The sequence below is a fragment of the Euprymna scolopes genome, chromosome 30, assembly GCF_053919585.1.
Source record: "Euprymna scolopes isolate OS-2025 chromosome 30, ASM5391958v1, whole genome shotgun sequence".
Taxonomy (NCBI): Eukaryota; Metazoa; Mollusca; class Cephalopoda; order Sepiida; family Sepiolidae; genus Euprymna; species Euprymna scolopes.
Genome location: NC_136511.1, coordinates 10853558 through 10879859, shown reverse-complemented (window position 1 = coordinate 10879859; position 26302 = coordinate 10853558). Strand labels below are relative to the sequence as shown.

General features: G+C 33.1%; 1 protein-coding gene across 6 annotated transcripts in view; it reads left to right on the top strand.

The window, feature by feature from the left end:
• The window catches only part of LOC145254652 (inositol 1,4,5-trisphosphate-gated calcium channel ITPR3-like), a 1190449-nt gene that overhangs the window by 1035425 nt on the left and 128722 nt on the right, over window positions 1–26302 (top strand). For all 6 annotated transcript variants that reach the window (XM_080113294.1, XM_080113292.1, XM_080113293.1 and 3 more), the window contains one exon: window positions 4557–4607. In XM_080113294.1, coding sequence (XP_079969420.1) covers window positions 4557–4607 — 51 coding nt within the window. The remainder of the gene's footprint in view (window positions 1–4556; window positions 4608–26302) is intronic.

Here is a 26302-nt window from a genome sequence, read left to right as displayed (position 1 = left end):
TCACTCCTGCGCAATTATGCACAATATAGAAAATATGCATGAATAACAATTAGTGGAAGAGTTTAGTGACTCAATCATCCAATATGAAACAATAAACCACTAGTTCTCCACCTTTTTTTTACCATGAACCCCTTTCCATTTTTTTTTTCGAGGTGGACTTCCTTATAGTTATTGGTTATAAAACAATATTCTATTTTTCACTAATATAAATTTGGAGGTTTTTATAAACAATGAAATAGTATATAATTAGGCTTTAATGAAAACTAATGCAAATAAAGCATTCTACAACAATTATAATAATAATGATAACAATGAATAATAATAATAATAATAATAATAATAATAATAATGATAATAATGATAATAATAATAATAATAATAATAATAATAATAATAATAATAATAATTCTTTACCAATATCTTATATTACAATATTACAATGTTTCATCCATGTTCAAGTCGATGGAAATCAGAGCTCTTCAGACAATTGAATACCCAGTAGCATTTATGTACACTGATTAAAATTTTTGCAAGTTGACCTTGTAAGTTTTAGCATCTATCTCATCATCCGTTTTCTTGTCTAGACTATTTCCGCTGTCTATCAATGCTTCATATTTGCACGTTCAACTGGATTTAATCTAATTTTCAAATATAACGCCTGACCAACGATGAAGGCAAATGATTTGGTTACATTTGAGTGACTGAAATTTAAGATTTAACCTTGTACGTTTTGAACATTCTCGGCAACTGCAAGCGGATGTTTATAAACATATTTAAGCTAAATTTATTCTAAAAATTCGGTGTTTCCCCCCTTTTCTGTCTTTCTCTCATTTCTTAGAATATCACAGAAAAAAAGACGTTGCATTACTTGGTTTTTTTCTTTTTCTTTTTCTTCTTTTTTTTCTTCTCGCCGTCTAGATTTTATATTTTAACATTTTGCCAGGATCCTTGACCTATATATTTGAATCTTGTCTAGACGTGTCTAGACCTTTCATAGTGTACCTATTTACAATGCCTCCCCACGGGACAGAGTTAGACACCAGGGTCGTTTTTTAACGTGGAGAAAAGGAATAAAAATAAAAATTGTCTCAGTCGTAAAGAATTTCTCCTTCACTGACAGAGAACAAGAAATTGAAGTGTAGCATCTGAAGAACAGATACTACACTTTGATCTTGACCCGAAAGCTTAATAAGTTCCTTGCTTTCTCTCTCTCTCTCTCTCTCTCTCTCTCTCTCTCTCTCTCTCTCTCTCTCTCTCTCTCTCTCTCCCTCTCTCTCTCTTCTCTCTTTCTCTCTCTCTCCCTCTCTCTTTCTTTCTTTTTTCTTCCTCCCTTCAAATTATTCTCTCAACACCATCTGTTCTCTTAACACCGAATTTTAGAATAAAAGATTTTAAATTTGAGACATTTTCAGGCTTAATAAGTTTAAAACATTTTCACGTGTGCCGCTTTATAAATATAATTTGATCACCAAAGATGCATATGATTTTTTTTAATGACTATTTTACTTTGCATTGATAAGTAATTCTGTCTCCGGATATTTTTTTTGTTTTTTTATTCAAAAATTGGATTAACCACTTGGATTGAATTTTGAAACTTATAAAAAAATCTTTAACAGATTGGTATAATCAAATATTGGCCGGATATCTTATCCAACTAAAGGGAAACGGAGGAATCATGTCTACTTCGGATTGTTACCTAATGCCTTGGAAGAATTACAATACGCATTGAATCTTTTTACCTCCCTACTACCAAGAAATTCCATTTCAGCATTTAACATGCATTTTGGATTTGAAGTTCAATATCCTTTTTACTACTCAATATCTAATTTCCCTCATTCTATATAGCTGAAATGATTTAAAACCTTTAAAAACTTTAAATTTTCTATGTTAATTGCTTTTAGCAAATAAGGGGCAAACTATTTATATTTGCTAATATTTTTCCTCTGAGTAGATGAATAAACATCGAAAACTCATGGGTTAAGGAAAAATATTTATTAAACTGTATTCTTTGCTTGCAAACAATAAAAATTCTATATTTAAAAATTAACCTTTTCAAATCATAAAATTTAAATATCAAAATTATGATTTATTTTCTCTATCTTGTATATTGGCAATTTTATTTAGCTCGGATTGTCTTATATAAAATATTACATCTAAAGACCGATAATCACTGGATTTGCATAACAGATATATTGCATTTCATTATTCCGAAGTATATATATATATATATATATATATATATATATATATATATATATATATATATATATATATATACTAGCAAAAGTACCCGTCGTTGACTGGGTTCAAAAACAGCCTACAGAAAATGTACTCTGATTTATGTAAGTATGATAGGTTATGAAAAGGAAGGATTGTAAATTTGGGTTGAATTTGGGGGTATCAAAACCAAAGCAAAATATGATGAAAGTAAAAATAAAATAGATAAACTCCATAAATTATTATACCATACCTGTTCACACAGAAACACTTATCACAATATTCTATATTAAAAAACCTTGTTAAACTTTGTGACATATTTCCATTCTATGGAGGTCAGGCGCGAACGAACACCCCATAATTTTATTATACCATATTTCTTCAAACTGAAACATAATTATCAAAGTATACTTACGCAGATAGATATGAAAAGTCTTTATTAAAGTTTGTGCCTATTTCATTTTATGGAGGTCAGGTGCGAACGCAGACCCCACAATTTTATTATACCATCCCTTTTTAAGTGAAAACATACTTTTCAAATTATTATTATGTACATCTATATCAAAAACACATGTAAACATTTTTTTTTAATTTCTAAATTTTTTATTTCCATACTTTGTGGACAAGGCGCAAACGCAGACCCCACAATTTTAATGAACCACCGTTCTTCCAAATCAAACATACCCATTACTGTGTCTCGATAGATCTTCTATCATTATATGTAATCAGTTTTTTAAAATAGTCAACCATATAGGGGGCTATTCGTGACCAGACACACACAGACATTCAGCTTTATATATATATATATATATATATATATATATATATATATATATATATATATATATATCCCGTAATAGTGTTTCATGGTAGGCAGGTGATGATCCTAAAAACTTAGATCTATTGTGAATCGAGAAAGCAAGTTGATTCAACGATTGCAGGAGATCAAAGGACAAAATAATTTTCCAACGAAATTTTTTATTAATTTTTTAATTATTTTTTATATAGTTTACAAAATTTAAGATAATATCATATATATATATATATATATATATATATATATATATATATATATATATTTGTGTGTGTGTGTGTGTGTGTGTGTGTGTGTGTGTGTGTGTGTGTGTGTGTGTGTGTGTAATATACTAAGTTCGTGTAATCCAGTAATATAGAAATAAAATTAAAAAATCATTTTTATAAAAAATTAATTATGGGAAATAAAAAAACAGCGAAATCTAATTTAGGAACTCAACGAATAGGATATATAAAAAAGAAAATTTAATGGCGAAGGGTTTTCTGTGGAAACTTCTCATAACTCTGTTCTTAAATAAGGATACGAAAATTAGGTGATATATTAATATTTAAATTGGCTTTTCCGTAGTTACCGCAAAGGTAAATGTTTATCACATGCTTTTTCCGTTAAGGTAATTTTTTTTTCTCTTCAAAAATGCTCTATTGTCAAAAGTGTGGTTATTCATAAAGTCTGAAGAAATGCTGGTTTTTGAAGATTTTCAAACGATATAATGTTTGTAATTGTCGACTGGACATGGAAACAATTGTAAAGTAAAATGAAATACACTTTTTGTTGCCATCAACACCTTTTTTGAAGTCTTGATTTTGTTTACAAAGTATATATATATATATATGAAGTATGTATATGTATCTATATATATGTATGTATATATATATATGTATATATATGTATATATGTATATATGTATGTATATATGTATGTATATGTATATATACATAACAGTATTTTGTCTTTAATAAAACTTTTTTCATTTTTATCCTCTTTTTGTGTTAAAATAAAACAAATAATGTATGTTCTATATGTATCATAAACGTTTTCGAATCTTTGTGGAATTATCTTCAGGTGACACAACTAATACACAAAATAGCCGTAGGAAAGAGAATTTAAAACGACAATAGAATCCTTCGTAGTCCGAGAGAAAGTTCCGGCTGTTTCCTCAAATAATACCGAGTCAACTTTAAAAGGGCCAAATCAACTCACGATTGATAGACCCAGGCGATTGAGGAAGCCTCGCGGGGAGGAATTAATTGCGTGAAACGTCTTCACGGCAATCGATTATTATACGAATATGTCAAGAAGACCGGCATATTTTCATCGCTGTCTTCCGCAGATGCTAACACGTGGCCAAGTTTTGTCAGCGATTCTTTTATTGATGATGTCACAAACGTATCACACATTCCATATCTTGTTTTAAGTGTTTTTTTGTTCTTTTCTAATTTCTACTTATTAAAACGTGGATATTGTTGACTGAACAAACATATTTGTATTAAGAATAAAAAGTTTTATTTTGACTTTCTCTCCTCAGCAAATCAAAGCTTATGAAGATGCGTTGCGAGCGCAGAGACTTAGTGGATGGGTAAGTTTTCATTTTGTCATATTTTTTCTTTTATCAAATATTAATATAATAAACATATTATATATATATATATATATATATATATATATATATATATATATATATATGAGAAGTTACCAATGTTATTTAGTTTTTAATTTTGTTTCCATTATTGTTTATTTTTTAAGATTGGTGTTTAAACATTTATAACACTTGTTCGAACATGTTTGACTCTATTCAGAGGTCTCATGTATGACATGAAAAGAAACTGAAATCTTAGAGATATCAATCATACTAGTTATTATAAGTGCCACAAGGCTTATGAAGAACCTGAAGTCCTACCTAACTAATATTCCTGGTGAACCAAGTGCAAGAGAGATCCAGAAAATTGCACTTAAGGGAACAACGAGGATACTAAAAAGAACTCTCGGTTGGTTTCAATAAAAAGCAGGGCAATGTTGGCAGCTGGTTTGGCTTCCCCATACCCAGTGTTACAATCTTCAAAGGAAGAAAATTTAAAAAATATATATTATTTTGTGAGAAATATTTTAGTTTTGAAACATATTGTAGGTTGAAAAGAAATTGTAACTCTGAAACATTTCAGTTCAATGTTGTTAAAAATTATATATATATATATATATATATGTATATGTATATATATATATATATATATATATATATATATATATATTGTTAAAGATAGAGTTTTTCTGCTGATTATATTGTTTTTACTTTTTAATTTATTTGTAATGATCTTTTTGTGTAAAAATCCAGAATAATAATAAAGTATGTTCTATATGTATCGTGAACGTTTTCTATTCTTCGTCGAATAATCTTTAGGCAAAATGAACGAAAATGCTTCAGAAAACAAAAGAATTTCTAAAAGCAGCCAAGAACGCATATGTGAAGTCACTTAGACGTCAAAAGAATGAAACAGTAAAGTTCCAGGCTCAACTATTACACTTTAAACTCAGAGAGCTAGAATTACCGTTACGTTAAGCATTACAAAATATTGTTAGTAGTTTTATATGTAATGTTATTCATTGTAAGTTGCTGGGTTTTAATAAAGATGAACTTGAGTATATTTAATGTTTTAATATTTTTCAGAAATTATTATTTTCGTGTTATTTACTAAAATTTATTTTAAGGCGAATGGTGTAATTTATATTTTTGTAAATGCTGGTAAGTTGACTTAGAGCCTACAAAGTGCACGGTTAGTCGGCAGAATAGCTAAAAAAAATGTAGCTGCAGTTATTATTATTATTATTATTATTATTATTATTATTATTATTATTATTATTATTATTATTATTATTGGGTTTATAGTTTTTCAATTTACATTTAAACTAATAAAAAACGTTAGTTATTTCTGTTTTATGGTTTGTGGAGGAGTTGATTTTTACTATAAGATTTTAGGTCTTAATTTTATAAAGTAAATATTGAGTAAAATTTTGAATTTATCATAGTATATATATATATATATATATATATTATATATATATTATATATATATATATATATATATATATATATTATTGTTACCAAGTTTCTATAAAGTTAAGCTGTTTCAGGAGATAATGAATGGATGATTCATAAATTATCCACGTTGTAAGGTTTTCTCCCTTGGGAGATCGAAACTCTACGTAGTATTTTTGGTGACATTAAAAAATGCAATTTTCTTGTGGCTCTTGCGTCGCAGTGACCGAATGGTTACAAGATCAAGTTTCATAATACGTTGATCAGACTCGAATCATTCGGTCGTCATAAAATAAAAAATGAAACCTATGTCTATGAATACAATTTTTACTTATTGATTCATTATTATAATTATATATAGCTACCTTTTTTAAGTGCCTAGTTGGGTATTTAAAATCTAAATTGCAAACCCTTGTTGTTTTGCATTTTACAACGTTTTAGTGATGATGTGTGAACACAATTAATGATTGCGGCGAAAGCAAATAGAAAAAGTAATGGCAATACAAGAGTTTAATAATTTGACAATCGTGGTAACATACTTCGGTTCTTATTTAGAAACACACTTATTTGAAAAAAAAATTACAGAAAATACAGGCAAATATTTATAATATACGTACACATTCTTAAACGAAGATGTTATATTCCAAAAAATTACGTTTCATCTAATTTTTTTGTTTCTTAAATAAGTGTAATTCTAAATTATATTTTACAATGATACTGGTTTGTGACCATGTTGTGGTACAATTAAAGATGGCAACGACAACACAAGAAACAACGGTAATACAATTCATGTGCTAAGGGTGTTATGAAATTCATTTAAAAATGATATTTTGTTCGTGTGTGCGGGGAGTTGGGTTTTTTTTTGTTTTTGTTTTTTTTTTGTATATTCCATGTTTAATGATTACGTGTTTTTATTTTCCAATGTTTTTTTTTAATTTTTTATTTTCATTTACATAAGTGTTTTCTTCTTGTTGCCTTTACTGTTCTCCTTCCTTCAGCTCTATGACCTTCCATGTGTGTATCGCATTGTCTTCGTTATTTTTTCACTTGTTGTCCATTATTTGTGAAATTGTAACATTATTTATGGTGTTGTTGTTGCTGTTTTTGTTATTGAGTTTGCTGGTAAATCAAACTCAATTCTTCTCGTCGGAGTCAACCCCTTTCTTACTAATAATAATTAAAGATTCATGTTCGTTGGTCCATTCCACTAGCTTTATCGATGTCTAACAAACTTAGACTTGAATAAAATAATCAACGATGACAATGGATTTTAACAATATATGGTTTTAGCGATCCATTTTCCTTGATTAAGAGTTGCTTCTTGCTAATTCCTTCATTTGTCTTTATTAAATAGGAACCGTCTCTTCGAACCATCTCTCACTTTCTCTTTTTCTCTTTCTCTCTCTCTCTCTCTCTCTCTCTCTATATATATATATATATATATATATATAGTGCCTCCAAAAAAGCGCAGATTGAAGCTAAAATTGGATATAAATGCTTACACAACCTCTACCTCATTTGAGTCGTCTTTTATTCCTCTATAATTTTAATTATACATATTTGACTTTTAATTGAAGTACCCTAGTTTTCACGTCAATTTAAAAAATTAACTTCCAATCAAGAAGGCAAAAAGAAACTCCGCAGCAACAAATGACCTTAAAACCACCTTAAAAATCTACCTTTTAGCCTCTCTAATAGTAAAATATCCACATTTTTAGCATATCTAATCGTAATTTTCGTTGTTCCTAGGTTGTACAACGTAACATTTAGTCTAAGTCTGCAAACAAAAACATAAACGGTAAATTTAGCGAAGTATCTGCCAGTAAAAAATTATCGGGCTACATCGCATATAACGATATTTTTTTTCATATCCGTTGAAATTTCTTTAATTAACTGGCTAGTAAGAATAAAATATCGATTTGTCACATTCAATGCTATTGTGTTTAGCTTTGAGAATACGATTAAATTTTCTTTATAGCTAAGATGTATAGATACTTATGACTAGATTGTAATATTTATTGAAATTTTTTTTACTTGAGAGTCACCAGTTATCAAGGCCGGAAAGCCACTCGAGGATAATGGCCAATGAATGTAGTGTGGTAGTGTAGTAATCATTAATCGTGTAAATATTTATGGGGACGATTCAACGAGAACTTGTTTACATTGGATTTGAAGCTTATCATGTATTCAACCGGGGAGAATATGAATATGCTCATATAAATAGAGAGTTTTGAATAAATTGAGATACATGCATACATACATACATACTTATGATAAACAAACAGGCAGACATGATTACAAATAAACAGTCAAAATGCCTCTGGAATCGTTGGGGTGTTTTTTGCAGTTAATTCTCGTATAATTGAAATCTTGTCAAACTGGATTAATTTCAATGTGAATCGCATTTGACTAGAGGAAAAGACAGTTACAGGCAATATCCTGTTTATAGGATTGTATTACGACAGTATCTGGCGCAAGAACATATTTAGAGTGGATATTACAAATACTGGTTTGCAAAGCTAGTTATATTAAATATATTACACATGCGTCAATCTGACTCCTCATCCAGTTTTTTGAATACAATATAATCTCCACCAGTAAACCTATCAATAATAGGACTCACAGTGAAAGTAGAGCGGAAAACAACTAAATGAGATATAATTAAATGCGATTTTTTGTAATCTATATTTTTATAAAGTAATAGGGTTCGTGTGTTTCTGTCTGTGTGTACAGCTCTCCATCATCAACGAAATATAAAGGAGGTAAGAGGGTAGATCTCTCCTGGTAGAGAAACATTAGAACCCATTTTAGGATGTTTCTGTTATAGGAGACATAAGAATCTATGCCTAATTTCTTTATATACTAGTCTACAAACCACCCCCATATCGAATGACTTATGCTCATTTGCATATCACATTATATTAAATCTCTTTAACTAATTACCTCGACCTTATTACATATTGGAAATATTCTAATCATTTCAACTGTACTATTTACAAAATCTATTTAACATTTAATTATTTAATATATTTTCATTTAATTTTATATTCGATTTACGTATATTATCAAAACAATTCATTGGCGAGGAAAGCTTTATGTTTTGGGATTGTATTGAAAATGTAATGGAAATTTCAATTTCGTTCCGTTTTAATCTTTTATATTTTACTTGCCAATATAATTGAAAGAATACAATTCAACTATCGTAATTTTATATAAATAAACAAAAACAAATATTTTTAAATAAAACTTTATTAAAAAAGAAATAATTTTATTTTTAAATGAAAAAAATCAATTTAGTAAAATAATTGTATTAAACACCCCCAGCCTTGTCAGCAAACCTGTAAACCTATAAAAGTTAACATTTCGAATGTAAACAGTGATTTTTCGATTTTGTTAGCGCTTGCCGCAATTAAAGACAATTAAAACGGAACTAACTTTATTTCCATTCTATTTTTTAAACAACCCCCAAAACATAACGCTCTCTTCTAGTTATAGCCAATTTTGGTTTTTTAATTAAATAAAACAGGTCAAAATAAACAGATAAGCGCATTTTCTTTTACATTTTTCTTACAACCATTGTCATTTAACCAACTGCAGGATACCGTTACTTTTGTGGGGTTGTTTTGAAAATGGCACGGAGATTATAATTTCGTTCCAATTTAATCTTTCTGGTCGAGCCTATTTCGAAAGCCTGTCTTATCATAGATTTGAACTACAAATAATTTATTACATTTTGATTATTACTATCTTAAGACTTAAAGCTTATATTTATTTCATTTTTCTATTTATATATTGAATTAGTTATTTCCAGTCTTATTTAAACTTAGTGCTTTCTTTAAACCGGGTGAACCTTTTATAAAAAATATGAGTTTAACGTAAAGAACACGAACAAGGTTTTATTCAACTGAATTTCTTCCAGTTTACTAACAAAATATATAAATTTAAAAGAGATATAAATAATAAAATAAAAAGGTTATGTAATTTAAAAGAAATACACGTACTCACAAAAGCAGAACTTTTTTTACACATTTTTTTCTTTAAAACCATAACAATGAGACTAACAATTACCTAGATCTTAGTAATTATTTGTTTTAATAGAACTGTTTTAATTGTACTGTTTACTTAGTTAACCTAAGTTGGTATTACATTTATTTTACATTTACTTTTTTTTTAATTATTACTTTTAGACTGTGACGTTTACACCCGGAAGTAATGAGTCACACGTAGGTCGCTTTTATTCATTCCTTTTGGTCAAGATCAAAGTGTAGTATCTGTTCTTCAGATGCTGCACTTCTATTTCTTGTTCTCTTTCGGTGGAGGAGAAATCCTTCACGACTGAGACAATTTTTATTTTTGTACCTTTTCTCCACGTTAAAAAAACGACCCTGGTGTCTAACTCTGTCCCGTGGGGAGGCATAGTAAATAGGTACAATATAATTGTTTATAATTGTACTGTTCAGAAATATTATTTATAGTTCGTCCATTTCAGTTAGTATACATTTCCTTTACGCTTAATTAATTTACAATCATTAATATCGTTAAACAATTCCGTTTAAAACCGAAATTATGCCACCCAAACGAAGTAGAAACGAAAGTGAGGAAGAAAGAATGGAAAGATTGGAAGCTAATAGACTAAGAGTTGCTGCAATTCGCTCCAATGAAAACAATTCAGATAGAGAAAGACGTCTAGAACTTAACAGGATACGTCAAAGAGAAAGGAGAGCAAGACTGTCAGATTTGGAAAGAGAAACCCAACGTGAAGCTGACAGAACTAGACATGCTGTAAGGCGGTTAAATTCATCACAAGATGAAATTCAAGAAAGGCAAAGATATGCACTGGAAAGAGAAGCAATATTACGATCGAATGAATTATATGAGGTAAGTAGACGTACACAAGGTCAGTTGAGAGTGGCTCAACGACATCAGAATGAATCGGAAACCCAACGAAGCTTTCGCCTATACCAAGGGCAACAACGAGAGGCCGCATGGAGAGAGAGTATGACTTTGCCCCAGCAATTGACAGAAAACGAGGCAGCTAGACAACGAATGACTGCTTTGAGACACCATGAAATAGAACACTGCAATAGAAAAGGATTGCTCTACAACAAAAATGACTCTCTCACTACAGCTGATATAGGAAAAATGGGCAAAGTATGTCAACATTGCTCAGCTGTAAAATTTAAAGGAGAAACCCCTGGTTGTTGTTGTTCTTCTGGCAAAGTTGTGCTTGATAGCTTTCCACCACTGCCTCAGTTGCTTCAAGATTTGCTCTCCGGCAATGGTCCCATCTCTAAAGATTTTCTGCAAAATCTACGCAGTTATAACAATTGTTTTGCAATGACATCATTTGGTCACAAAATTGCGGCAGTACATGGGTGGAATCCTTCTTTTAGAATTCGAGGCCAGGTTTGCCACCAGATTGGGAGTCTTTTACCACCTGAAGATGAAACAGCAAAGTTTATTCAAGTCTACTTCTTGGATAGTCTGGAAGAGGAACTACATAATCGGGGACGTGACAGTAAACTCAATAGAGACATTCTCCGAAGTCTGACTGAATTTTTACATGAGAACAACAGCTTCATTTGTCAGCTGAAAACAACAAAGGAGAGGATTGAAGAAGAACACTTGGTAGAACATAAAGTTGTCATAAGGGAAGACCGAAGGCCGCAAGAAGAGCATCCACGGCGATTCAATGCTCCAACAACAACGTATGAGATTGGAATATTAATGGAGAATAAACCAACAGCTAACCGGGATATTGTCTTGCGTTTTAGAAATGATACATTAAAATGGATCTCCGAACTACATCCCCTCTACGATACTTTAATGTACCCGTTAATGTACCCCTATGGTTCTCCATCTTACAACATCTACATGAAGGCATCCAATGGGCGAAAAGTTACCCAACAGCAATTTTATTCGTACCATTTAATGACTCGGCCTGGAAACTATTTTCTCTGGTACCGAAGGCTATTTCAACAATGGCTGGTGGATGTGTACTGCAAGATTGAAACAGAACGTTTACAGTTCCTGAGGCGTGAGCAACAGACCCTGAGAGCTGACAATTATAGCAACTTGAGAGATTCAATTCTTAGGGAGGATGGGAATCCAGAACAGTTTGGTCAACGAGTTGTACTTCCAGCAACTTATACAGGAGGCCCTCGATACATGTTTGAGCGTCAAAGTGATGCCATGGCATATGTTCGGCGAATGGGCCGAGCCGACCTCTTCATCACGTTCACAACAAATCCAAAGTGGACAGAAATTACAGAAAATTGTCTTCAAGGGCAAGACCCTCAGGATCGTCCAGATATTGTTGCCAGGGTTTTCAGGCAGAAGCTAAAAAAGTTACTTGAATTTATTAAAAAGGGAGGATTTGGCAGGTTGAGGGCTTTCCTGTACAGTATTGAATATCAAAAAAGAGGACTGCCGCATGCACACATCCTCACCTGGCAGGCCCCAGAGGACAAACTTCTACCAGAAAAAATGGATCTCTGCATATCTGCAGAGATCCCTGACAAAGAGGAAGATCCTGATCTTCATGCTAAAGTGATGGCACATATGGTGCATGGACCTTGTGGACCATTTAATCCAAATTGTCCATGTATGATTGACAACAAATGTTCCAAAAAATACCCAAAAGAATTTCTTCAGTGTACCGAGCAAGGCCAAGACTCTTACCCCAAGTACAGGCGAAGAAAACCAGAAGATGGAGGCCAGACTGGTACAATAAGGATGAAGAGAAATGGTCGGTATGTTAATCAAGAAATAACAAACCAGTGGATTGTTCCGTACAAAAAGGTCCTCCTTCAGCAGTTCAACGCTCACATTAACGTAGAAATTTGCAGCTCGATCCAAAGCATCAAATATGTCCTCAAATACGTGAATAAAGGATGTGATCAAGCAGTGTTTGAACTACAAAGAACTGATGGAGCAGCTAACCAACAAGGCCAAGTACAAAGTCACATTGTGGATGAGATCCAGTAGTTCCAGAATTCAAGGTATGTCGGCAGTTCAGAGGCGGCCTGGAGGATATTGGAACATCCCATCCATGAAAATTTCCCCCCAATTGTACAACTTTCTGTTCATCTTGAAAATGGGCAGCATGTCATGTTCTCAGCTGATACTGCTCTGGAACGAGCCCAAGGTCCACCGCCCGCCACAACTTTGACAGCATTTTTTCAACTCTGCCATGAGGATGACTTTGCAAGGGGTCTCAAATACGTAGAAGTCCCTGAGTTTTACACTTGGAACAAATCGACAAAGAAATGGATGAGAAGAATGCGTGGGGTACAAGTTGAAGGTACTGAAAATGATGATGTATGGAAGGCACCATGCATTGGGAGAATCTACACGATTAGTCCAAAAGCAGGGGAGTGTTATTTCTTACGCCTGTTGCTCAAGTAGGTTGCTGGTCCAACTTCATTTCAAAATTTGCGAGCATACAATGGTCAGGTGTTTGAAACATACAGAGCAGCGTGCCTTGCTCAAGGCCTTCTAGAAAATGACCATCACTTGCATCAAGCAGTAGGAGAGGCAAGTGCCACTCAATCACCTTCAAATTTGCGAAGCCTATTTGTGATAATTTTAACAGCCTGTGAGCCAAGAAATCCTCTTGAGATCTGGATGGCTTTTCGTGATGTAATATCTGAAGAAATTCTTCACAGATACAGGCAAGAAGTTAACAATCCAGAAGCAGATTTTAATGAGGACATCTACAATAAAACTCTTTGTCTAATTGAAGAAAAAGTTCTCCTTATGTGCGGTCAACCATTGGCAAGCTATGGATTACCTGCACCAACGCAAGGGAGAGATGAAAGACTCGCGAGAGAGTATCAACGTGAAGTTACTTATAATCTTGAAGAACTTTCCCTACAAGCAGAAAATATGCTAGAAAAACTGACCGATTCTCAAAGAGAAGTTTACAATTCATTCATGGCAATGTTGGAAGCACAAGGTGAAATGAACAAAAACATGATGTTTCTTGATGCTCCAGGTGGTACGGGCAAGACTTTTGTAATCAATTTGATCCTTGCAAAGATTAGATCCATGAGAAAGATTGTGCTTGCAACAGCATCCAGTGGCATTGCTGCTACTCTACTACAAGGTGGCCGCACTCTTCACAGCACTTTTAAAGTACCCTTGGATACTCATCGAATGGATCAGCCAGTTTGCAAAATTACTGGTAACTCAGCCTTGGCAAATGTAATTAGAGACACCTCTGCAATCATTGTAGACGAAGCCCCAATGACGCACAAGAGTGCTTATGAAGCAATTGACCGAACACTGCAAGACATCACAGGAAACAAGAATCCCATGGGTGGCATTCCAACCTTATTTTGCGGTGATTTCCGTCAAATCCTCCCAGTGGTTAAAAATGGCACAAGGGCTAACATTGTCAATGCAAGTTTGAAACAATCCTATCTCTGGAGGCACGTTATAGTGAAGAGACTGACTACTAATATGAGAGCCTATATCTCTGATAACACAGCTGCAGCAGACTTCTCAAAATTGCTTCTCCAAATCGGTAATGGTCAGTTTCCTATCACTTCTTCACCTGACACAATTAAGATTCCAACTGCGCTTGGTAAATGTGTCGGTAATCAGAAGCAACTGAAAGACAAAGTGTACCCAGACCTGCAAAACAATGGAAAATCACCGGATTGGCTTGCTGAGAGGGCTATTATTTCGCCATTAAACAGCAATGTGAATATTTTGAACAATTCAATAATGGATGAATTTCCAGGAGACACAAAGCAATACAAGTCAGTTGATTCGGCTACTAATGAATATGAAGCTGTTCACTACCCTGTGGAGTTTTTAAACTCTTTGGAGATATCTGGAATGCCTCCACACATTTTAAATCTCAAAATTGGATCGCCAATCATGATTCTTCGATCCTTGGAACCACCAAAAACAACAAACGGAACCAGATGTGTTATCACCAGATTGCACACCAATGTACTTGAGGCCACCATTTCCTGTGGTCCCTACAAAGGCGAAACCGTTCTACTGCCAAGGACCCCCTTAGTTCCATCGGACTCAGAACTTCCATTTAAATTCCGGAGACTCCAATTTCCTGTGAAGGTGTGTTTTGCAATGAGCATAAACAAAAGTCAAGGTCAGACATTTAACACCATTGGCGTAGACTTGACATCAGACTGCTTCAGTCACGGTATGTTCTACGTCTCAATCAGCCGGACAGGAAGTTCAGAAAAACTCTACATTCTGGCTCCAAATCAAAGCAGCAGAAATGTAGTTTACCCTGAGGCTCTTCAGTGAAAAGTTCGAGAAATGGATATGAGGAAAAACTGACATGATCTGATTGTGGTAAGTTTTTAGTATTGAATGTGCAAGATAAAATTTAAGCAAGAGTTGAAAATTACTTCAATGAAAAATTTACTATGTAACATCAAGTAACCTTCCTTTTTGATGAAAATGTTTTGTGAAGTTCCTGATTGAATTTCAGTCACTACAAGAGGTAGTTAAAATGTTAATCACCTTATGCAATCGTTGCTCTTACAACATCAACTTACTGGAAAGGTGCCCACAGATTTTGGTACCCGAGTGCGCAACAAAGCTCCGTGCGAAGCACGGGTATCTTTGCTAGTTTATATATAAGACAAGTTTACAGACAATTGTGTACGCCTGCTCCATGTCACCATTTCGTTTTTTTATTTTTTAATTTCCATAATTTTAAATTTTCAGTTTATAAATAAAATAATGTGACCGCCTCGTCAAAATTGACAATCAATATATATATATATATATATATATATATATATATATATATATATATATATATATATATATATATATATATATATGTATGTGTGTGTGTGTGTGTGTATTTAGTAGAAATGGTAATTAATAAAAACCTGAAGAAAGTGCTCAATCCTGTTGTAGAGCAATACTGTAATAAAAAATAAAAGTTTATATATATATACACTTGTGCCCGGTATTATTCATACCCCTCCGATCTTTGAGATTTCTATAAGAATATTGCTCAAACCAGAAGGTAGACAATATTAAAGGGATTTCAAACAATAAATCAAGCATAAGCATTTAATTTAAACTCAACAAATAAATAAATTATGCAAGTTTGAAACATTATACAAAGAAAAACAATAATGGCACTAGTTCAAAATTATTCATACCTCTCTTACTAATAGTCAATAGCATGCCCTTTATTCTTAATAACTGCCTGTAACCGTTTTGGATATTTATCAACAAGGTTTTTACAAGCATCAACACTGATTTTTGACCATTCTTCAATGCAGTAGTTCTCCAGATCCCTCAAATTTCTAGGTTTCCGCTTTTTAACCTGTTTTCAATATGTGCCAGAGGTTTTCGATAGGGTTCAGGTCGGAACTCTGGCTAGACCATTCCAAAACATTAATTTGATTATCCTCAAACCATTTCTTGACTATTTTGGCAGTATGTTTTGGATCATTATCCTGTTGAAAGACCCAGTTTGGTCCTAAATGGAGCTTCTCCGCATCCTGTCTAATGTTTTTCTGGAGTATCTCCAAATATTGCTCCTTCTTCATGGTTCCATCTATCTTGACCAAACTACCTGGACCACTAGCCGAAAAGGAGCCTCAAAACATTAGGCTACCACCACCATGTTTCACCGTGGGTATGGTGTTCTTTGGGTTGTAAGCTTCTCCTTTCTTCCTCCAAACGTAAGAAGCATCCATATGGCCAAACAATTCAATTTTTGTTTCGTCAGTCCCCAAAATACTTGAGAAAACGGACTCTGGAGAGTTCACATGGGTCCTAGCAAACTTTAGACTGCTGCAAGGTATTTTCCGGTGTGCAATGGAGTCCTTCTTGGTCTTCTTCCTTTCAGACCATTTTCATGCAGAGTCCTTTGCAATGTTTGCCTTGATATTTTTATGCCAGAAGACTCCAGATTTTCTAAAATGTCCTTAGTAGTGGTGGTTGGATTTGCATTAACACTTCTTACAATATTCCTGGTGGCTCTAGCAGACAGTTTCCTTTTCCTTCCTCTACCAATCAAGTTGTTTGTTGTGTGGTGGCTCTGGAATTTTTTGATGATGCTCTGTACTGTTGCTGTAGGGACCTCAAATTTCTTGGAAATTGACTTGTAACCTAAACCATCCTTATGTGGATTCACAATTTTAGTCCTAAGATCATTACTAAGCTCTTTTTTCTTCCCCATTCTAATAATTTTTATTCTTTTATTGGTTTTCAGTTGATATCATTTTAATTTCTGAAAAATGCAAAAAAAACGAAATGAAATTAATCAAAGGTTGTATAAAAGCATTCAAAATAAGAATCAAACAGGAAACAAACAGTCAGAAACTCGATTAATACTGAAAAAATAAGGGGGTATGATTATTTTTGAACATTGCAGATTTTATAAATAGCTGTATATTTCTTTTATTACAAGTATCCCGAGATTTTAAAATGACGAAAATGATCAGAAGAGGTTTATTAAGAATATGTATCAATATGGACGTAAACAATAAATTCTTACAAAGTTACACCTAATAAACTCAATTTTCAAGGGGGGTATGAATAATATCGGGCACAAGTGTGTATATATATATATATATATATATATATATATATATATATATATATATATATATATATATATCAGTTTAGTGGTTCAAGTAACATTCTGAAAATCAAAATATAAACGCATATATTCGAGTTGTCTGATACAAGGAATATATAGAGGGGAGTTATGTTAATTTTCTTAATCCATGGATTTTCAATATTGGCTCATATCATCAGAGGAAATGAAATGCGGGTAGCAAAATGTTCAGGTGTGAATAGACACGTATTTTGCTTTTTAGCACATATATTGGAAATATTGTTTGAGTGGTAAATAATATTTATAGGGGGGGAATTTATTACAACCTGGGGAGTCCATTATCGGAGAGAGTTCAATATCTTCTGGGGTATTATTACCAGCTCGGCTACGGTGGCTAGGATCACCCTGAAAATATTATCTAAATCTAATATCTAACAGGATATTTCACTTGATCTTTAATCTGTGACTCATCTCGCTTTATATATATATATATATATATATATATATATATATATATATATATATATATATATATATATAAACAAGATAAGTCACAGATTAAAAAAAGTGATTTATCTCGCTTATAAACATATATATATATATATTATTTTTAGTGGGGCGAAGTGTTAGGGAGAGTAGGTAATGGTAAGTGGTAGGAGGTGGGGTGAGACATATGTGCCTATTCATCCTAATATACACATGAACACACATATACAAACTCACACATACACACAATATACATATATAATATGCATACAAATACACATACACACACACATATATATATACAAAAATAATATAAACTTCTAATGAAAAGGTTTCCACCAGACTTTGAATTATTATCGGCTGGACCCAAAACAAATTTAAACAAGCACTTGCCCGATTCGGATATATACACAGCTATGCGGATTACCCAGTATATAGCTTGGAAATTATTACCAAACGGATGTAAAGAACGTATAATATGGATTTTACCAAGCAAGTTGGATCAATAAAAACATTCATATCCTTTTTCTACAAATACTCCTGCTACAGGACTTCTGATAAATGTATTATTTTCACTTTGACTTTCCATGTCTCACTGACTTTAGCAAATAGGGTGCATACCTTTATAACTATTTGCTAATATTTTCTCTCCTCTGATGAGATGGTAGACATCGAAACCCTATAGGTTAAGGAGATTAATTTTCTAAAGCATTTTTTGTCTTGCTTAGAATAATAAAAATTCTTTGATATGAAACTCAACCACTTCATTTCATTTCAATGAGAGTTTTTTGAAATTCATTGAATTACAATTTAATTTATTTGCTCTATCTTACATATCGAGCAATTCTTTGTTTAGATGGGATAACTTATAGAATATTGCTGCCAGTAATATTTTGTACGCCTCCAATCTCACGTTTACATAACCACTGATTGTTAAATAAAAACTATTCCGAAGTATATATATATATATATATATATATATATATATATATATATATATATATATATATATATATATATATATATTGAAAAGATTTTTAAAAAAGAACAAACTAAAATTATATGTTCATCAACGCTTCGTCTTTATTTCAAGACTATCTCGGGATGATTGATTTGAAGATATATAATGCCACATAGTTTATATTAAATGCAAAACAAACAGCAAATATTTTCCAGAAACAATAAACGGAAATCATAAATACTACACATTTCTCTCCTAAACAGACATTTTCTCCTACGCTGATAATACAATAATCTACAAAACTCTATATAAACTATGTATTCCAATAATACAACCCACATCACAAACTATAACACAAGCATTAAAAACACCACATTTCTAAAACAAACCCATATCTAATTCTTTCTTAGAACTGCACGCCTGTGGAACTCTGTTCCGTCTGCTTGCTTCCTACCTGACTACAACTCTGATGTCTTCAAGTCCAACGTTAACAAATTCCTAATGAACCGCCCCCTTAAGTAAACACATCATCAAATCTCCACATTAACGTACTGTACTTGCAATGACCCTTATCCCTGAGTGGCGTCCGGGCCTTGATAAGTGGTGACCACCGTGTAAAAAAAAAAAGTATGTACTGTCCCATGCCATAATTGCCATCATGTATGCTTATGAAACTCAACGGATACGACAAAAAAGACTCAGTGAACGTAAAAGATATATAAAAATACTAATTCCCTTATTCATTACAGCATGGTCATACTCATTAAATTCGATTTAAATAAATATCCTCGAAGACTTCTTGAATCAATGCTCATTGCAAACTCAAACACAATTACACAGCGTCGGGACTTCAACAATGTATCTCCTTTAATAAATCAACTTATATTAAAAGAACCGAATTTGTATTTAGACATAGGCCATCTTACTTACACCAGAGAAAATAAAACCGATAATAAAATGAAATAAATCACTTTACAAATAAATAAAAAATAAGAAAATATTTATTTCATTTCGATTATCCAGCCAACATTCTGGATTCTAACGATTATAATCATTCAAAAAAAAAAAGAAGACAAATCGCATTATATCTTTTTAAATTTTCAATTGCTGTGTGTCCTTTAACTAAACCTCACTCTATGGTACAAACGCTACACACGCTTTGAACGCAACCGGATATGTTTTCGTTCGAAATTGGAACAAAGACATCCATTTCACATTACAAACACAACAAGTATGTATTTTTAATTATCGCACTGGTATTTTATTTCTTCAAAGAAATCATCCCGGGGAATTCTTGGAATAAAGCCGAAACGTATACGTATACATAATTTTGTTTTTTTTTTCCTTTTTTTATCTCGCCATTAGGTTGGAATATGAGTTCTATAATTTTCATTACACACACACACACACACACACACACACACACCTAGATAGATAGATAGATAGATAGATAGATAGATAGATAGATAGATAGATATAGGCTCTAGAGTTAGTAAACATAACATTAAACATATAATATGAAAGGATTGATTATAAGAGATATTTCCCTTAAAAATAGATTTGTTTTATATAAACTCGGAAATATATGTGTATGTAAAAGAGAAGGGGAGAGAGCTAGAAATCTATGACAGAATTAGTGCCAGTAACAAATTAAAATATCTAGCTTCCAGACTGCTAATGTTTTTACATCGCAATTAATTCTCACATAATGAACCATAATAAACGGTTGTCAGATATGATTCATTTGAAATGTGAGACTCATTTAATTAAACGTAAAATAGAAAAAATATTATAGAAGAGACATATATAACTACTTCATTTACTCACATAAGATTAATATACGAAAGTATAAATGTATGCGTAAACTTTAAGTATTTACTTCAAAAGTGCTCAATACGTAGGTAGAGCTTGTTAGTTAGTTATAAAATATATATGGCGATTAAGCTACACTGAATATTCCGCGTTTCATTTACTCTAGATAAGCCTGAAGAATCCTAGAGTAAATGAAACGCGGAATAATCAGTGTAGCTTAATCGCCATATATATTTTATAACTAACTAATTAACTAACTAACTAACTATATATATATATATATATATATATATATATATATATATATATATATATATATAAAGAGAGAGAGAGTAAGATGATTGATAATTTATAATTAAAATTAAAAATTAAAAATCTGTTTCATAAGGAAGAACGAACAAAATCAATAAATTGTACGATCGTTTCGGAAACGATGTTTTCATTGAGATGGACAATAAGTTTTGGACAATAATTTTATAATTTGGTTTTTTGAAACAAAGTCTCCTCATCAGCAAAAATATTGAATGTTTTTTTTAAAGACACCAAAAATAAAACTAGCATTTTTTTAAGTAAGGCAGATGTATCTTTTAATTGTCCGTCTTTTTAAGCTCGTAAGTATCATTGTCAATGCATTCATTGGGATGTTAAATGTAGTTTTAACTAGCGGGCTGCTCGACATTGCATTGCTCGGTCGTAAAATACGCTTACATATGATATTTTGATTTTTGGAGATTTCGTATTTATTATTATATTATACTGGGCCAAATATATAGTCATTATTTAAAAAGTTAAAAAAAAAGGGGGCTCGTGCGCCAACACCGAGAATCCAAACCAAAACGTTTAGCTTACGATTTACTGTTTCCTTTGACGTTAAAGACTGTACACGCATGCATATTCGTAATGTCCTTGTTCAACCTTTGCCTGACAAATTTCATTTTTTTAATTTTCCCCTCTTTGAACTGATTTCCACGGCTGAAACCGAAATATAAAGTTTCGCATCGGTTCGAATACCTTATATATGAAGTTTTATGTCTTGAAACAAAAACATGACTGAGAAGTTTGGTAGGCATTTTTTTTAAACAAAATATAGAAAGATTTTTGTGTTTACTATAAGCTTTTTATGCAAATATTACGCAATAATAAATCATGTAGAATATCTGCATGAATATAATTATACGTAATAGTTAACTAAAGATGACCATCCCATAAGAAAACAGAAAAAACTAATAGGGAATTAATTAAAATAAATGTTTAAAAGAATATGCAAATTAGCTGGATCTCCTGCAGATAGATGCAATTCGCCGATCCATATATAACAAAACTGTATTTTATTTTTAAATAAATAGAAAAAGGAGTTTTTAATATGACTATCAATAAACAAATTTATAAGAGTGTATATATATATAGAGAGAGAGAGTGAGAGATATGAATAGACTGAGGCATATAAATAAATAGATCGATATATAGATATGACTGTGATAGAAATTGAGACAGATAGATAGATAGACAGATAGATACATTAGATAGATAGACAGATAGATAGATACATACATACATTAGATAGATAGATAGATAGATAGATAGACAGATGGATACATTAGATAGATAGACAGATAGATAGATAGATAGATAGATACATACATACATTAGATAGATAGACAGATGGGTAGATAGATAAATAATGTCTGCAATTCATGTTGGAATATTGCCATTGCCTGATACTTTTTCCACAAAAACCTGTGAAGATTTAATGCACCCATGGGTAACTTCTCTCCATCATTTGCATCGATATTTGTTTTCATCAAATTGTGATTTATGCATTGTGTATGCATCATTTTCAGATTTAAATGGTGGACTCTGTCTTCCAGCTAACATGTCTTTCGCATGTGGATTTTTTTTTCTTTTTTACTCATATACACGCCAAACAACGTACTTGGCCTTCGGGACAAGATCAAAATGTAGTATCTGTTCTTCAGATGCTGCAAGCTATGACTAGCTATGACTAGCTAAGACCAGATGTGGGGGCAACCCCACATGACTGACCTTTAACCAGCTCCCATTTCCCACCTCTCAGGAGCTGGTCCCCTTTTTCCCCTTCCCCCTCCCTTCTCTCCTCACATTAAAAATCGGCCTTGTGCCTAATTTGCTCGGTGGGGGAGCAAATAAATACCATCTGTTCTTCAGATGCTGCACTTCAATTTCTTGTTCTCTGTCAGTGGAGGAGAAATCTTTCACGACTGAGACTATTTTTTTATTTTTGTTCCTTTTCCCCACGTAAAAAACGACCCTGGTTAACTCTGTCCCGTGGGAAGGCATTGTAAATAGCAATAAGATACATTGTCACAGAGACCCAAAACACCAAATCTCCACATATATAAATGTGTTAGAAGGGGAAAGAGAGTTCTCTATGGATTCTGAAATGGCTGGACTGATTGTTTTTTTTAATTCCAAAAAAAATTGTGTCTGGTAGTGTTCTTAGATAGGTTTTGTATCGGAATGTCTTCGATAAGTATCAAAAATTGATGATCGGAGAATCCGATTAAACAAGAAGCAGTCTGATTTTGACTAAAGGAAACACTCTGATAGAGTTTAACATCGCAAGTGCATTTGAAAAGTTTTGTCACCGCATGGGTCTGGCGTATGAAATCAACGGTAGGTTCTTTGATTAGATAGGGGCGCGTTTGGAATGGATGTTTCTTTTTAGGGCACAATTGAACCATAAAACTTTTGCATTGTGAACTTTAATTCAAGCTATTATATATAAAAATAATTTTATAAAATCAACAATAGGTTCTCTACAGTGCAATGTAGACTACAGTGTATTGTGGAATAATCATTGCCAGAAGCCATGTGAAGCTTCTTTCTGGCGCACTATGGTAGGTCCCCGACTAGAGCAGGCAATCAATCGATTTGATTGGAAAAGCAATTTCAGCGATGTCTTTTTTTTACACGGTGGTCACCACTTATCAAGGCCCGGAAGCCACTCAGGGATAAGGGTCGATGACAATAAAAGTATTGGAAGTGTGGAACATTTGCTGATCCTTAATTAATCCCGGGCAACGTCGGGTCTCCCTGCTAGTAATTTAATGCGTATGAAGTTTTGCAGCGATATGCTTTTTCACGTTACATTTAAATGTCTACATAGTGATGCAGTTGGGGAAACAAAGGAGTTCCAAAGGTGAGCTGCTGGAGTAAAAAAGTTATTGGACTGGAAAGTTTTTGTTTAAATCAGCGGCGAATTTTTCTGATTGTCGTGTTGGGCGGGAATATTGACTTTGAGAATGGCATAAACACAGCAAGTTCTTCATCGCACATTCTGTTAAAGTACTTTTCCAAGTAGCATAGGGGCATAACAGTGTGGATATGAAACAGGGACTTGAGCTTAGTTGACAGTGTGAAACCTATTAGATTAGAGACGCTGGGAGGCGCTCTTTAAGGGGAAGAAACCAGCGGTTAGTGAGCCAACTTAGATTCTTCCCTCTTGTCTATTCAATCTAAAATAACAATGAAGAATTTTGGATTCGAATCTGTTATAATGACTCCATTGCAGAACTTACGTGCTGTTCATGTCCATTTTGGCAATGTCTATTCCGTACATGCTGAAAAAACGTAGGTAGATATAAATTGAAAACCTTAGTTTTGAATAGACTGAGATAGATATACACTCGTACGTATGAACAGTTTGAAAAGATCGGAGGTACTTAGAGCTAAGGTCGCTGGATAGATCGACCTATACTCATAAGTGTGACGAAATCGATAAGTTGTAATCAGCGAATGGGGCATGGGGTGGGGTACAGTAAATAATACGCCTCGAAATTATTTATCGATTTCACGCTCAGAAAATGAAACAAGGGATCAAAATATAACAATTTTCGATGTGCTCGTAACGTAAAACGTAACGTAAAAAATCTTGCGTTCTGGTTGCGATGAAGTCGCTGAAGATGTTTTTGATATTGCTTAGATTTGTGAAGCATTTCTCATGCATAATGTTGTCGAGATGCTTGAAAAAGTTGTAGTTAATAGATGAGACGTCGTAAGAGTATGGGGGATGAGGCAGAGTTTTGTAGCCTAATTCGTTCGACTTCTGCAAGGTCGGGCATTGTCGTGGAGGAGAATTGGTCCTTTTCTGTTGACTAATGCTCGGTGTTACCGAAGTTTCTGATGCATTTTATTCATTTGTTCACAGTACTTCTCTGACATAATGCTTTCGCCTGCATTCAAAAAAACTGTAAAAGATGAAACCGGTCACAGACCACCGAACAGTTAGCATGGCCTTCTTTTAGTGCAACTCTAGCTTTGGAAGTGTCGTGAAGCTTCGTCGGCGTCTAACCACTGAGCTGAGCATCGCCGGCTGTCTCTTGAGTGGTTGAAAATCGTTGTATACGTCACCTCTAATTCAGAAGCACGTTCTCGAAGTTGTGCGTTGATTCTCTTAATCGATCGTTGTCAACATCTGATAGCCGACCACTACGCTCATCACCTTCAAGACTCTCGTCGTCGCTACAAAATTTCTTAAACCACCATTGTGATGTGCGTTTAGTAGTAGTTTCCTGGGTCAAACACTTCGTTGATATCGCGAGTTGTTTCAGCAGCTTTTCAACCTAGCTTAAATTGAAATAAGTTCCTATCTCGTCACGGTTACCACCTCAAGAAGGCCAGAGAAATAGTTGGCTGAAACGTCGTGAAACAACAACTAATAAAGATGAGGATAATAAATTAATAAATAATACTCATCTCAATGATGAATTCCATTTTTTTTTTTTTTTAATTAGTATCGTTGAAAAGCTCAGTCTCTCGGTCGAATAATATCCCATAATTGTCAGAAAACATTTATTCTTTTCACCGAAAACTGGGCCGTTTTTTTACAAGGAGGGGTCAGTTTTTTTCGTCGATATTTTTGCAAGTCATTCAAGCCTCGCGGGAATGACGTCATATAAAACAGGTTATTTCGAACGCTCGTAACATCACAATTGCGGTGGACGTATCGATAAGGCCGTTTTTTTGTTGTTATTTTTTGTTTTGTTTTTTTTCGCCTCCTTTTCCTCTTGTGCGTTACGGGTTCAAGCCTGCTAACAACTCCTTTTTTTTCGCTCGCACGGGTACTTGCTGCTATTTTGAGTTGTTTTAATTCATTTTTTAGGGCTTTGGTTGCTAAACCAACCCCCTTACAAACAACGCCGGGCTCCTAGGCTAGTATATAATAATTTAAGGAGATAGTTTTAAGCAACTCTTTCCTGAGGAAATGGATTCCCCTTATTAAGAATAATAACGTATATAAAGAATGAATAAAATATATTTCAAATAAAAACGTTGCTGATAAATCATATTTAATGTCTCAGTTTATTTTTCTTCGCAGTCATAGATGTCAAACAGTTTTGTTATATCTATGTTCAGTAATATGCAGGAACACTTTGG